Genomic DNA, 13,739 nt, shown 5'->3' with positions numbered 1-13,739 from the left:
CTCCCTGTCCAGGATGTGTACTTGTGTTCCTGGAGGACAGGCGGGTCCATGGACCAGTCCACAGCTGAACACCGTACTTGGGTTCAACTTCCAGTGAAACTGAGGCCACAGCTCAGGACAATAGAAGATTGAAAAATGCTGCCTGGTCTAATGGGTCTCAATCTCTGCAACGTTCGGCTTTCAGAATTTGTCTTAAACACCATAAAAGCATGGATCCATCCCACCTTGTATCAGGAAAACGTTGATGAACTCTGAGCAAATGAAACCACAACTTTAAAAAAATGAATTCCCAAAATTAATTGTTTCGACATCTTAAACACAAAATCATAAGTTTTAATACCTACAGCAAGTTTAAGGAAAAATACAAGATTTTAAAGATGTTTCAAATTTTTCTCAAATGTAATACAGCAGATGGAACTTACATGCATCTTCTATGGGATTGTCTAAAAATATCTAAATTCTGGCTCTGCATCAACAAGGAAATGAACTTGATACTAAACTGTAAGATCTGTAAAGATCCGGGTCAATTCTTACCACAGTTGCTGCCTCTGAATAAAAATCTGGACAAAAGAGATCCACATTATTAAATAAGCTTACGTTTAATGTCAGGAGATGTGTTATTGAACTGGATTACGGAGCAGCCCCGCTACTGTAACTCAAGTGTTACAAGGAAATTTTTCATAACTTTCAGGTCAGATTTTAAATAAGCTGCAGGAACCCTGTTCAGTGTGAGTGGAGAGCAGCCAAGTCTCCTCCTCTGATAAACCTCCATCTGTGCCACTGAAAACAGTTCATCTGACTGTGACTGTAAACATGTTTCCATTTGTCACTTCAGCCTTTACTCTGAAATACAGGAAATGAAATCACAGCTCAAACTTCTTCATCCAACTGCTGGAACAAAGCGAACCACTCGACATGAACACTGAAGCAGAACAGTTTAGAAAGCTTAAAATGAGACTAGGGAACCATTTTCATTCATAGTTGCCTCATCAGATCTTTACAGGAGATTCACTCTGAACTCTGTGGAGCCTGATCTCAAGGGTTTTGAGTCTGACCCTGAAACCAGAAGAGGATCTTTCTGTCTCTTTAGATTCACTGTGATCCAGTGATGGGAGTGATTTCAGCCCTGAGTGATCACGCTGATGTTTGCACAGAGCAGACAATGAGGTGAATGTTTGGGCACATTGGTAACAGTGAAACAGTTTATTAGTAACGTGGGATCGTTTGTGTTCGGAGTATGAACTGAGATTCCTGAAGCTCTTGTCACACTGGTCACAGCTGTAGTTTCCTTCCATGTGTGCACGTTCATGATAGTTACGATTAGCTGATTGTGAGAAGCTTTTGTCACAGTGTCTGCACTTGTATGGTTTCTCTCCTGTGTGGACTTGTTTGTGTGTTTTAAGCCCACTTGCAGTAATGAAAGATGACCCACACTGATCACAGAGGTGCTTTTTAACCCCACTGTGAATGAGTTCATGGCGTTTTAATCCACTTGATGTGGTGAAGCTTCTTCCACATTCTTTGCAGTATTTCAGTTTGTCTCCAGTGTGTTTACGTTGATGTGTTTTTAGGGTGTATTGGTGACTGAAATTTTTTCCACAGAGGTCACAACGAAAGTCTTTCCCACCAACACAGTGATGACAGGGTTGAGAACTGGATCCATCTGTGTCGCTCTGCTTCTAAACAAAGACACAAAGACAGTGTAAGTCAGTCCTTCACCATTTTTATCCTGAACGTCGCCTGAAATAAAGAGCGAATAAAAAACAAAATCATAACTGAAATGAAAATCTGAATAATCACTCAGAGCTGCTTTTTCAAGGCATCTTCCTTGGGGGGCTCAACCCGGGGTAGCGGTCATGTCCGGTTGAGGGCTCTGTTGGCTCTCAGATGACTGTTTCCTCGCGGCTGCGTGCAGCGGGGCTAGGGGAGGGTCTGTGCTGATGGACGTGGGTTACTGACCTGGTGGCCTGGCTGCCCCTGGGTGGGTCCGGGATGGGCGTGAGGTTCTGGGGGCGCTCCGTCTCCGGGCTGGGGCCCGGGCCGGGCCTCGGGGGCTTGGGTCCTGGTTGGTGTTTTGCCGGGGTTGTGGGCGGGTGGGTGCATGGGGGCCCAGCCCTGGAGCAGGGTGCCGCCGGTGCGTCGAGCCACCTGGGGGGCTCTTCAACTGGTGGGGGAGATGGTCACATCTGCAGGAGCTTTCCTCTCTTCAGGGACTCTCTCTGCAGGAGGGGGAGATACAGGAGAGGTGGAGGAAGATCTCAGCCTGGGCGTTTACTGTCTTATGTAGTCTGGAAGATGAGTGGATGGTGGGGTGGGTGCAGCTTTTTCTGTGGTGGGGTTGGGTGAACTGTCCCGGGCTCTGTGGGGCCGGGAGGCGCTGCTGCACTGGGCCCCGGTCTGGATGGGCCTGGGCCCTCTTTCTCTGGCGGGTCGCGGAGTGTGGGAGTGCCTACTGGGGTCAGCGGGGGAGCTGGCCCCAGGGAGGGGTTACCTGCCCCTCCCTTCCTTCCCTCCCCATCTCCAGCTGCCTCCCTCTTCCCGCTCCACCACAACCACCCACACATGCAGGGCCTTGGAGTAGGGGTATGTCACCAGGGTGCAGAGGAGGCTACCCCCCCCCTCTGTCTCCTTCCGGCTGCCTCTGCCTCAATTTTACCCCACAACTTAGACATTCACATTATTCACACTCTCATTACACATACATATAGGATCTTAGGGGTGGGCACAATCACGGAGTCCATATTACCATCAGGGTGTACACCTCACCCCTGGCGTCGTTGCCCACCTCTCAATTTTAAATACACTTAGACATTGAGGGCTATCAGGAGGGACTATGCGCTTACCTGCTGCTCCTTGGCAGGTAGCTCCATGCCCTCCTGGGTTTTAATTGCACCTTAGAACACACATGCATCAACACTACAATGAGCGGGTGGAGGGAGGTTTGGAGTCTTCTCCCACCCCCATTCTCTGCGGCCTGCTGGAGCGGGAGGGCTAGGAGGAGTTGGCCGCCCGACTGCGGTCTGAAGTGTGGGGCCTCCCTGCTGCTACGGAGTCGGGGCGGTCTGCCTCTCCCCACCGCAGGGAAAAGGGTAACACCACCTGGGTCTGGGTGCAGTTCCCCCCTCCAGGGGCAAGGGTACCTAGACCCGGTTTGTAGAGTACGCTTGGGGAGTGTGATCGTGTGTACAGCGTCTCTTTATGTCTGTCTCCACGTTGGTTGAGTGTGGAGTGAGTGCATATGAGAGCATGAGGGGGGGAATGGATGTTTGTGTCTGTGTGTGCCTGTATGTCTGTGTCTATATGTCAGGTTGGGTATCAGACACCACCTCTCTGGGGACACCTCAGGCCCTCCAAGGTTTGGAGGCATATCTCCACCCACCACCACTTCCCCTGCCGGTGGCGGACTCCCTCAGACATCGGTGCGTTGGTGGTTCTTTGTGTCTGGGGGTGGGCACCCAGGTACACACCGGCTCACTCCTTGGCGGCCGCTTATCGGGGCCTGGAACCTGGGGCTCGCTTGGACCACTTCGGAGGTGGGGTGCCCCCGGCCTCTCGGCCTGGGGCTCGGTCACTCAGGCACAGCTGGCTGCCGGCGGAGCTCACGGGCGCGTCACTGCAACTCCCCCTGACTTCTGCTCCGCGGCTGCTGAGTGAACCCTCATCTGGGACTCTCCTCAGCTCTTACTGGGACAGTGGTGCGGCTGCCCCTCTGTTGGTCTTCCATGGTTTCTTGTGTTCTGGGGGCCTCTGGATGTCTGGAGTTTTGATCTCCTCCATACCTGCTTCATACCCTGGAGGACGGGGCTGTGGCCCCCCCCACACTCCCTAGCAGATCGTTACATGGAGAAACCTTTGGAATACAAGCACGCTGATCCACACAGGTATGCACACGGGTGTTCACTGCTCGTAGACTTAAATTACACCTTTCTTGGCTACTACTTCGAAGCACATCTGTCCTGCGTGCTGCACAACAACATTGAATATTTAGTATTTACTGCTGTTTACACTTAGCTAGATTAATGCGATGGTGTTGTGTTTAGTATGTTTTTTTTGTCTTCTATTCTTCTCTCAACAGGTGATCCAGGAGATTTTAATTTTTTTTCTCCCCCCCTTTCTCACTGTCCCTCTCCCCTTCTGTTTTTCCTTTCCTTCCTCTTTCTTCCTCCCTTTCCTATCCCTCACTGATGTCTGTCCCGTCTGTAACATCTGAAAATACAATATAATAAATAATAAAAACAAAGATCGACCAAATGGACCAATACGGCAATGCCACGAAGATCCATTTGGCAAAGTAAATCCACTGGGTATCCTTGTTGGTCTTCAGACAACAATTCTGATGGCTAAAGAACCAAATGGGACAGGCAAAAAAAAAAAAAAAAAAAAAAAAAAAAAAAGAGCTGCTTTTTCATGCAGTAGAATTGACGAAACATCAGAATCAGTGAGCTGCAAGCTTTCAGCCCCGACCGTGTCCGTGCTGTCAGGTGAGAAGGGCGACAACTCACTGATTCTGATCCGCGGGTCGGCGCTTTGTGTTTACGTCTTTGTGCAGAATCCGTGTACCTGCTCTCATTTACTGTTTGGTGGTTGTCAAAATTTTGTAAGGTTTCAACTGAGATTCGGGGCTTTTCGAGCAAAATAAAATTATATTAAAAAAATCGATTCAGGATTTTAATGAATTGATGTCACGTTATCCAAGCCAGAATTGATTTTAATCAGTAAATTGATTATCAAAACCCACCCCTAGCTGAGACAGTTTAATGAGCAGAGTTGTTCCAAACAGTCAGGCTAAAATGACAAGATAAAAATATAAATACATACCTCACAGTAACTGCACTTGGAGAGTCTCTTTCTGGTGTGGATCTGTTGGTGTAGTCTCAGGTAATGTGGAGATTTAAAAGTCTTCTCACACAGGTCACATTTATAAGGTCTCTCCTCAGTGTGGGTAAACATGTGGCGTTGTAACTGCTTGTTGGTTATAAACTGTTTGCCACACTGATCACAGCAGTACACATCATGTCCGGTGTGAATGCGTAGGTGTGTATTTCGGTTCCCTAACCGACTGAAGGTTTTCCCACAGATGTCACAGCTGTATGCCTTAATTCCAGAGTGGGTAACTAGATGACTCTGTAGGTGGCCACTTTGAGTAAAAGCTCTTCCACACTGATCACAGCTGTACGCTTTAACTCCACTGTGGATGAGTTGGTGGTTTTTTAGGGAATCCTTCCTGGAAAAAGACTTTCCACACAACTCACAGCTGAACGGTCTCTCTCCAGTGTGGCTGACCTGATGAAGTTTCAGGTGACATTTGGAAATAAAACCCTTCCCACACTCGTCACAGGTGTATGTTTTCTCTCCCTTTCTTCTGTGAGGTTTGTCAGCCTCCTAAGAGCGCTGACTTCTCGCTCCATGTTGGTCCTGCAGTGACAGAGATACAAACAGAGGCAGTGAGTGAAATGCAGTCGTGGAACAAACTCAACCTTCAAACTCCCTCCATTAACACTAGTTTTAAACCTGAAGGTGGAGCGTGGCACCAAACACCTTAAAGGTCTCTTATCCCCACCTGCTGGTAGTTCTAACACATTACATCCAACCTGCTGTTAAAAATAATTCATGACTGTTTAAACACTCTAAAATCATTTTTCCTTGTTTTCCTTACTTTTACTCCCCACAGAAAAAAAAGACTTTCTACTCATTATATTTTCAAAACAGACTTTTTACTTTTGGTTTCAAACATCAAACTGATTTGAGCCTGAAAAGTAACACATGAAAGACAATCCTGATCGTGTACTAATCACCAGGGTTTGAAACATAAAAAGAGATGAAAGAGGCAAAACTGTGAGTCATAGTCAGGAGTTAAAGTGAGACGTTGTTCTTCTTTCTTTTTTGCACAGCACCTGAACAAACAGGTAATTTCAAATGCAGCGTTTCTATCAACAAACATCAGCAAACACACAAACTGTTTGTGTGCAGTTTGTCTCACAGTGTGTTGCTGGCTAAAGGTCCAGCTGCTGCACATCACAGGGAGAGAAAAGAAAGAGAGCTAACTTCACTCAGAGATGGAGAAAGATAAGACACACAGGACAGGAGAGGAAGAAGAGAGGTTAGATTTAAAGGGAAGGACTGCTCAGTGGGATTTGATCAACTGGAGATTAAAGCTTACATGTAAGTCGTCATGTGTTGAAATCAGATATTGGGTCTGTACATGTGACATTATGTTTTTTCTTTCAGATTATGAAACATGCTGCAAAACAATCTGAGGCAGATTAACTGTGCCGCCTCAGATGCAGCCTTTTCCATGCAGTAGAATTGCTAACATGCTAACACAGTTTAATTTGCAGAGTTGTTCCAAACAGTCAGGCTAAAATGACAAGATAAAAATATAAATACATACCTCACAGTAAGTGCGCTTGGAGAGTCTCTTTCTGGTGTGGATCTGTTGGTGTCGTCTCAGGTAATGTGGAGATTTAAAAGTCTTCTCACACAGGTCACATTTATAAGGTCTCTCCTCCGAGTGGGTCAACATGTGGCGTTGTAACTGCGTGTTGGTTATAAACTGTTTGCCACACTGATCACAGCAGTACACAAAATGTCTGGTGTGAATGCGTAGGTGTGTATTTAGAGTTTCTTTCAGGCTGAAAGTTTTTCCACAAATGTCACAGCTGTATGCCTTAATTCCAGAGTGGGTAACTAGATGCCTCTGTAAGCTGCTACTGTCAGTAAAAGCTCTGCCACACTGATCACAGCTGTACGCTTTAACTCCACTGTGGATGAGTTGGTGTGCTTTTAGGCCACTCTTCCAGGAAAAAGTCTTTCCACACAAGTCACAGCTGAACGGTCTCTCTCCAGTGTGGATGACCTGATGACGTTTTAGTAAACACTTCTCAGTAAAATCCTTCCCACACTCGTCACAGGTGTGTTTTTTCTCTCCCTTTCTTCTGTGAGGTTTGTCGGCCTCCTGAGAGCGCTGACTTCTCGTTCCATGTTGGTCCTGCAGTGACAGAGATACAAACAGAGGCAGTGAGTGAAATGCAGTCGTGGAACAAACTCAACCTTCAAACTCCCTCCATTAACACTAGTTTTAAACCTGAAGGTGGAGTGTGGCACCAAACACCTTAAAGGTCTCTTATCCCCACCTGCTGGTAGTTCTAACACATTACATCCAACCTGGTGTTAAAATAATTAATCACTGTTTAAACACTCTAGAATATTTTTTCTTTACTTTTACTCCCCACAGAAAAAAAGGACTTTCTACTCATTATATTTTCAAAACAGACTTTTTACTTTTGGTTTGAGGAATTTGAGGGGTGTTATTTCATCACTGCAGGCATCAAACATCAAACTGATTTGAGCCTGAAAAGTAACACATGAAAGACAATCCTGATCGTGTACTAATCACCAGGGTTTGAAACATAAAAAGAGATGAAAGAGGCAAAACTGTGAGTCATAGTCAGGAGTTAAAGTGAGATGTTGTTCTTCTTTCTTTTTTGCACAGCACCTGAACAAACAGGTAATTTCAAATGCAGCGTTTCTATCAACAAACATCAGCAAACACACAAACTGTTCGTGTGCAGTTTGTCTCACAGTGTGTTGCTGGCTAAAGGTCCAGCTGCTGCACATCACAGGGAGAGAAAAGAAAGAGAGCTAACTTCACTCAGAGATGGAGAAAGATAAGACACACAGGACAGGAGAGGAAGAAGAGAAGTTAGATTTAAAGGGAAGGACTGCTCAGTGGGATTTGATCAACTGGAGATTAAAGCTTACATGTAAGTCCTCATGTGTTGACATCAGATATTGGGTCTGTACATGTGACATTATGTTTTTTCATAAACTGAAAGATGCTGCAAAACAATCTGAGACAAACTAACTGTGTGATTGTATATATACTAAAATACAACACAGTCATATAACAGGTTGGGAGGATGAGAGTTTTAGACGTGACTGATTATTTGGTGAAACTGTGATACTTTCCTCACCTCCTGTGTTGAGCTCATTGTTTCCTCTGTAGTGACTCAGCTGAGTCCAGATGGCTGAAAATGTTCCTCTGCTGCTCCGTCAGACTCTTCTCCTCCTGCTGATCAGCTGGGACACAAAACAGATCTTTGTTAGGCTCCACACTGCACTGAAGAGTCAAAGTGTCTCATATGTTCATCTGACAACACAAAGTACAAATTTCACTCTGATTGCTTGTAGAAATCTTGTGAGACGTGTTGTGCTGCAAAGTGAGGAAACTCTCTCACTCACTTATACTTCAGGAGGAACTTTGTGACATTGGCTCTAATATTCTAAGCAGCCCTTTACTATGACAGGGCCAGAAAGTCCTATTTGATGGTGAGTTACAGTTGTCTGCAACTCCTTTTATTGTATTGATGTTCGTTCCTCACTAACGGTTTCAACACTCTCTCATCCCCATCTGTTTCCTGTTTCTCGTTGTGAGGCCCCATGATCGTATATGACACATCCTCAGTAGGGCTGGGCCATATCATACCGTTCACGGTAATACCGGTGTAATTTTGGGCAACGATAGGAAAATGAAATATCGCGATAGAATATGGGTAAAATGCGCATGCGCAGTGCCTGTGATTACATACGCACATGGTGGCGACGCAGAATGAGAAGAGCGAAAGTGGATCGTTAAATGAAATGGATGAACCAGAATTGGTTTGTAAAAATGCTGCAACTTCAGTGGTGTGGAACTGGTTTAGCTTTCGTCCGTCACATACACAACAAAGCACTATTTTTGGTAGCGCATGCTAGCGGGCCGCCGTTATTACAGTGTTGTTTGGAAAATACGGCACACTTAAAATCAATCCTTTGATTTTTCTGAAAATCGACAGTGTCCATTATAATCCCGTGTGCCTTATGTAGGAATTCTGGTTGTGTTTACTGACCTGGAAACGATTTTATGTACACGGTGCTCGAAAATCTGTCAAATGTTTCAGTACGACTTTGCTATGCTACGAAGCCGCACCGCTTGATGGATTGTCGGAGCAATACGGCTGTCGTAGGCAGGAGCCTCGCGGAGTGATACGTACTGTGCTTCAACATAATGTTACCGTATTGTGTGTGTATAACCTCTTTTTAAGTTTTGTGGATATTATACATGGTTATGCTGAGGATATGTCGGCCAGTTTCCACTGGAAATGCCTTTTGGTTAAACTGTCAACAAGGAATTTGCGCTGTTACATTTTTATATAACTTTAATGCACATAAAAAAAAAAAAAAAACAGCTGCTTGTTTAAGTGAAAATACATTGATGTTTTTTTTGCACTAATAAAGTTGTGGAGTTGTAAAGCATTTTGTCTAGTGTCAATTATATTGTCAGTTATATCGTTATCGCAAATTTTCAAATGTACATCGTGATAAATATTTTTGGTCATATCGCCCTGCTCTAATCCTGAGTACATCCTGTTCTAATCTGCGCAGGCACGTATGCAGTTACAAGCAAAACACTACTTTAAATGACTTCCAGTTTAAACCTTCTATCGCCTCTTGATTAATATGGCACTTATTTAAATATTGCAACATTTATATTTCCCACAGTACTGATGGTCTTTGATTAATGAGCTTTGATCAGTGGTTTCAGTGCTTTCCTTCCTGCTTTGACTGCAGCTGTGTTTGACACAGGAAGACATTATTACATTCTTCACGATTATACTTTATTCTTTTTGGGGGAAGTGCAGCTTTAAACCTTCACATGATTCAAGTCAACCCAACAAATCAATCTGAACGATCACAAGTGGGAAAAACTTCTGTAGACAAAATAAAATAAAACCCAACATTCAATCCACAACATGATTAAAAATATGATTTCTCCAAATCACCAAGAGCTGCACATTAACCACCACAATATATTTTATTCTCTGTGCTTCCAAATATGAACACTGTTTACTTTCATCTCTGTTTCATTAGTTTTTGTTAACATCTTCCTGTGCATCACTTTACAGCAGCCAGACTCATTAAAATGAGACTTTGTAGGAGTTCACTTCCTCTCATGTGTTCATCCACAGCAGCTGACTAAAGACTAAATAATATTTTTTATGTTCTTGACAAATTTGTTAATTCAGTCGAAGCTGGTCTCTACTTTGGAATCAGGTTTCACGACCTTTTACTTTGAAATTAGGTGTCCGCATATCTCGCCGTAATACTTAGAATACAAAGGAAACACAAAACATGGTGGAGGCTGACTTGACTGTAATTCTCAAACTGGAGGCTGGGTTGACACCAGTAGCATGTTGAGCTAATGATTAGCTGGTGTTTTTCTCCAAACACTCTCTCACTCTTCTCTCAACGTGTTCACAATAAACTGTGAACAGACACCGAGGAGAGCAGCAGAAGACCTCATTCAGGAGCTAAACTCAACATGAACTGAACTCACAGTAAAGTTAGCTCGGTGCTTACCTTTAGATGAGCCCACAAACCGAGAGAAACTCCGCGATGAAGCTGCAACTCTTTCCAAACACAGGAAACAGATCAGGGAGCAGAGACCCACGTGGTTCACGCTGATCTCAGCTACGATCCAGGAGACAAGGGTGGGCAGATCGATGCAGATATCGATCCAAACGCTGGTAGTGGTTTATGATCGATACTTTAGTTTGTTTTCTCCTCTAAGTTCACTAGTTTACTCGCTTTGGATGAAAAAGTAGCTCCGTCTGTGCAAACTGCGTACGGCATGTCACCACGGAGCATGCTTCTTCTTCTTTATATTGTTGGCAAATAACAAAATGGTGCATTACCGCCACCAACTGGTATGGAGATTGAATTGAAACGTCGATTAGCAAAGCAAAGCATGTCAGGGTGGCGTAAAGCCGCAATGCCCACCCGCTCAACACAGGCAACCCAGTATATGACTGTCCCCTCCTTTCTTACTCCCACTGTTTTTGCCATCTTTTCTTGATTTCTTGCCTTATGATACTCTTTGTTTCTGTCAATAGCCAGGTCAACTACCCCATGTGTTGTGGCTTCCTTCGCAGCTCTCTCTGTTGTTTCATTTGCTCTGACTCCATAATGAGCTGGAATCCATAAAAAGGCAACTATAAGTCCCATCATGTGTATCTTGTAAAATGTTTGCTGAACCTCTGTTAGTACTTCTGCTCTACTTTCTGAGTGGTGTTACGCAGGGCTGTGCAGAGAGGTTTAAAGGGGCGGGTGCTCAAAGTTAAAAAGGGGCACATTGAACCAGGCTGAATAACAGCAACACACATTCATCAAGAATCTAATATGGGAAGGGCAGGGCTGTGTTGATCTGAGACTGTAGACATTAAAAAGTCCATAGGAGAGATGGTAGCTGATTAAACAAGTGTCATGAGATAATAACAAAATGCAAAGATTGGTGACAGCACTTGGAACCATAAGGCAACAAAAAACTGTGAGAAATAATTTAGGCTCTGCCTGTGACTCACTCTTTGCTTCTCTTCTTCCTTCCATCCCATCTTTTCATATATCACTCTCCACTTGCTATGTGAGAACAAGGCACAACTTTCTATTGCAATAAACTATAAGCTAATTATCCACACCTAACAACTCTTGCACTTAATCTATAATAAAATGATGACAGAAAAATGTTATAGCACTGCCTTTAGTAGCCTCACACAGCTCCTGCTGTTTCCTCCTCATGTCCTTACCAGCCATGTCTGGACAATGTTATATCATGAGTAATATTTTTTTTTAAAATCCATCAAAATAAAACACACACATGCACGCACACACAGTGACATTTTAGACCTTCTTCAGAATACTGTATATACTATGGGCATCATGGTGCTGATCCAGAATCCTTACATTATTATTTATTACTAGAGCTACAATAATAAAGCAATGAGGAGGGGGAAGTAATAAATATGAAATAATGTCATTATGATGATTCCATTTGTTTCACTATCCACTCTGTGCAGGGCAAAGCTTATTACATGTTTAAACTGTAGAGATACAATAATTTTACTGCTGTAAAATCCAAATTTTGTCTTATTTAAAATATAAATCTAATATAATCTTCTTCTTAATGTATGTTCTTTAAAATACAGCGTGTTTTTTAAAATATTATAATTATAATAATTATTATGTGGACATGCATATTAGATCGTTTTTAGTGAAATATAATCCCTCCAGAAAGGCAGGAAAAGCCCTGTAACTTACTTTAAAACTAAATATGTTTCTAAATACTTTAAAACTAAATATGTTCCCTAAAACGGTGACAGAGCTACAGACCCATGACAGCCTTACACAGGTAGCCAGCAGCTATGACCAGCACTACTTGTGCAGTTAATAAAAGGACAGGTAATGTTTGTCGCGCTGTTGCACACACAGCACGCTCGTTTGTTTCAGTTCGTCAGTTGCAACAAGACAACTTACCAACATGTACGTAATAAGCTAATACTCCTGGGTGCTACACACTACAGTGTGCGCTGTACACCTACTTACTGGTTTTGTCGCATCAGTTTGTGTCTCTGAGTTAACTTGTGTTTCTCCTACAGCTCCGGACCGCTAAAAATGCGCGTGCAAACTCTGTGTCTGTGTGCGTATGCACGAGCATGTGAGTGCCTGTGTGTGCACGTACCTGTGTGTATGTGTGAGTGCAAGTGAGTGAGTGTGCATGTAGGTGTGGGTGCGTCGTAACAGTCAAAGCACTGTGTGTGTGTCTGTATCTGTGACTTCCTGCCGGTCATATGCGTAATCTCCTCAGCCAAGCTACACCAAATTCCTTTAGACAACACACAAAACACAGTTAAGATATTACATACACTGAGACCCCCACTCTGCATCCACTGGGCCATTGGCCTCTTGTTGTCTTACATTTACAGATAAGGTGGAGAGTCTCCTGCAAACCTACTTCTAAGTTTATAACAATTATGACCGTTTATTAGATTCAGGTTAAAGCATCAGATTCCGCATCCCCCACTGTAGCTTCCTGTCTCCTTTTATGACAGGCAGACCCCCAGTTTCAATAAATTCCTTTGCCTCTACAAAATTACACACACTCTCAGGCCTATAGCTAAGCCAAACTAAAACACACAGACAAATCCTTCCCTATTTCTCTGATCTACTGGTGGACACTCTCATCTAAGCAAATTTAACACATTATATTGTAATAATTGTTTTCTTGTACTCACAGTGGCTACACTGTAAACTGTCCATCATTGATCCTTTTCAGGGACAACAAATGCTACCCCGGTTTGACTGGCTGTATTCTTTGATGCATCTGTGTATATTTGTACATAATTATAATACTGATCAATGTAAGTCTGTACTTTATGTGAGTTTGAATTAAATGCCCTATCCCTGTTATTCTTTTCATGTAATGTGAAATCTACTGTGGCATCAGTAGATTTGGCTCCAGCAGATCCCAGGAACAACATCGGAGATCTCTGCCCAAGGAGCGCAGTCCTAGGAACAGCTAGGATGTGCAGGACCCTCAAGCTCCCAGGCCTCTGGTAGAGGACCTGAGCTTGAAGGATAGACCACCCGCAGGAGCGAGAGGGGAATTTATTATCTTTTTGTTTGGTTTGGTTTTTAACATTTTTGATTGTTTGATAAGCTCAAATTCTGATCCACACTCCAAGCCAGATGGTTGGTGGCAGCAAAGCACCACATTCTTGTTTGCCAAATGCCAAAAAAGATAATGATGGAGAAGAAGGGGGCGGAGCAAAGTGAGCTGCTCCAGGAGAGGAGGGCTGTGTCCAAATTCAGGGGGAATGATGCTTCAATGCACTATTTGTAGGCAATTATGTCACAGCGACGTGATG

General features: G+C 43.8%; 1 protein-coding gene across 1 annotated transcript; it reads right to left on the bottom strand.

Moving 5' to 3' along the window:
• Positions 1-314: 314 nt before the first annotated feature.
• On the bottom strand, positions 315-11,041 carry LOC146567620 (uncharacterized). Its single transcript, XM_085287560.1, has 5 exons — positions 10,399-11,041; positions 7,974-8,079; positions 6,653-6,988; positions 4,819-5,331; positions 315-1,679 (listed from the first exon to the last, which is right to left on the bottom strand). The coding sequence occupies exons 2-5, from the start codon at positions 7,989-7,991 to the stop codon at positions 990-992; spliced, it is 1,557 nt and encodes a 518-aa protein (XP_085143686.1). The 5' UTR covers positions 7,992-8,079; positions 10,399-11,041; the 3' UTR covers positions 315-989.
• Positions 11,042-13,739: the final 2,698 nt, after the last annotated feature.

Source organism: Mchenga conophoros, linkage group LG9, assembly GCF_057382185.1.
Source record: "Mchenga conophoros isolate Kocher_MC1m ecotype Shallow Benthic linkage group LG9, M_conophoros_male_GT1.1, whole genome shotgun sequence".
Taxonomy (NCBI): domain Eukaryota; kingdom Metazoa; phylum Chordata; class Actinopteri; order Cichliformes; family Cichlidae; genus Mchenga; species Mchenga conophoros.
The sequence above is the reverse complement of the archived record's forward strand: the minus strand, read 5'-3'. Positions and strand labels throughout refer to the sequence as shown.

Bases quoted from the DNA above. Each gene is read 5' to 3' on its own strand.
- LOC146567620 (XM_085287560.1), bottom strand. The intron at 5,332-6,652 runs ATTTGTGGAAAA...TACACCTGTGAC, and splicing joins TTAAGGCATACAGCTGTGAC to GAGTGTGGGAAGGGTTTTAT. The intron at 1,680-4,818 runs GTATGTATTTAT...GTCTTTGTTTAG, and splicing joins CCAAGTGCAGTTACTGTGAG to AAGCAGAGCGACACAGATGG.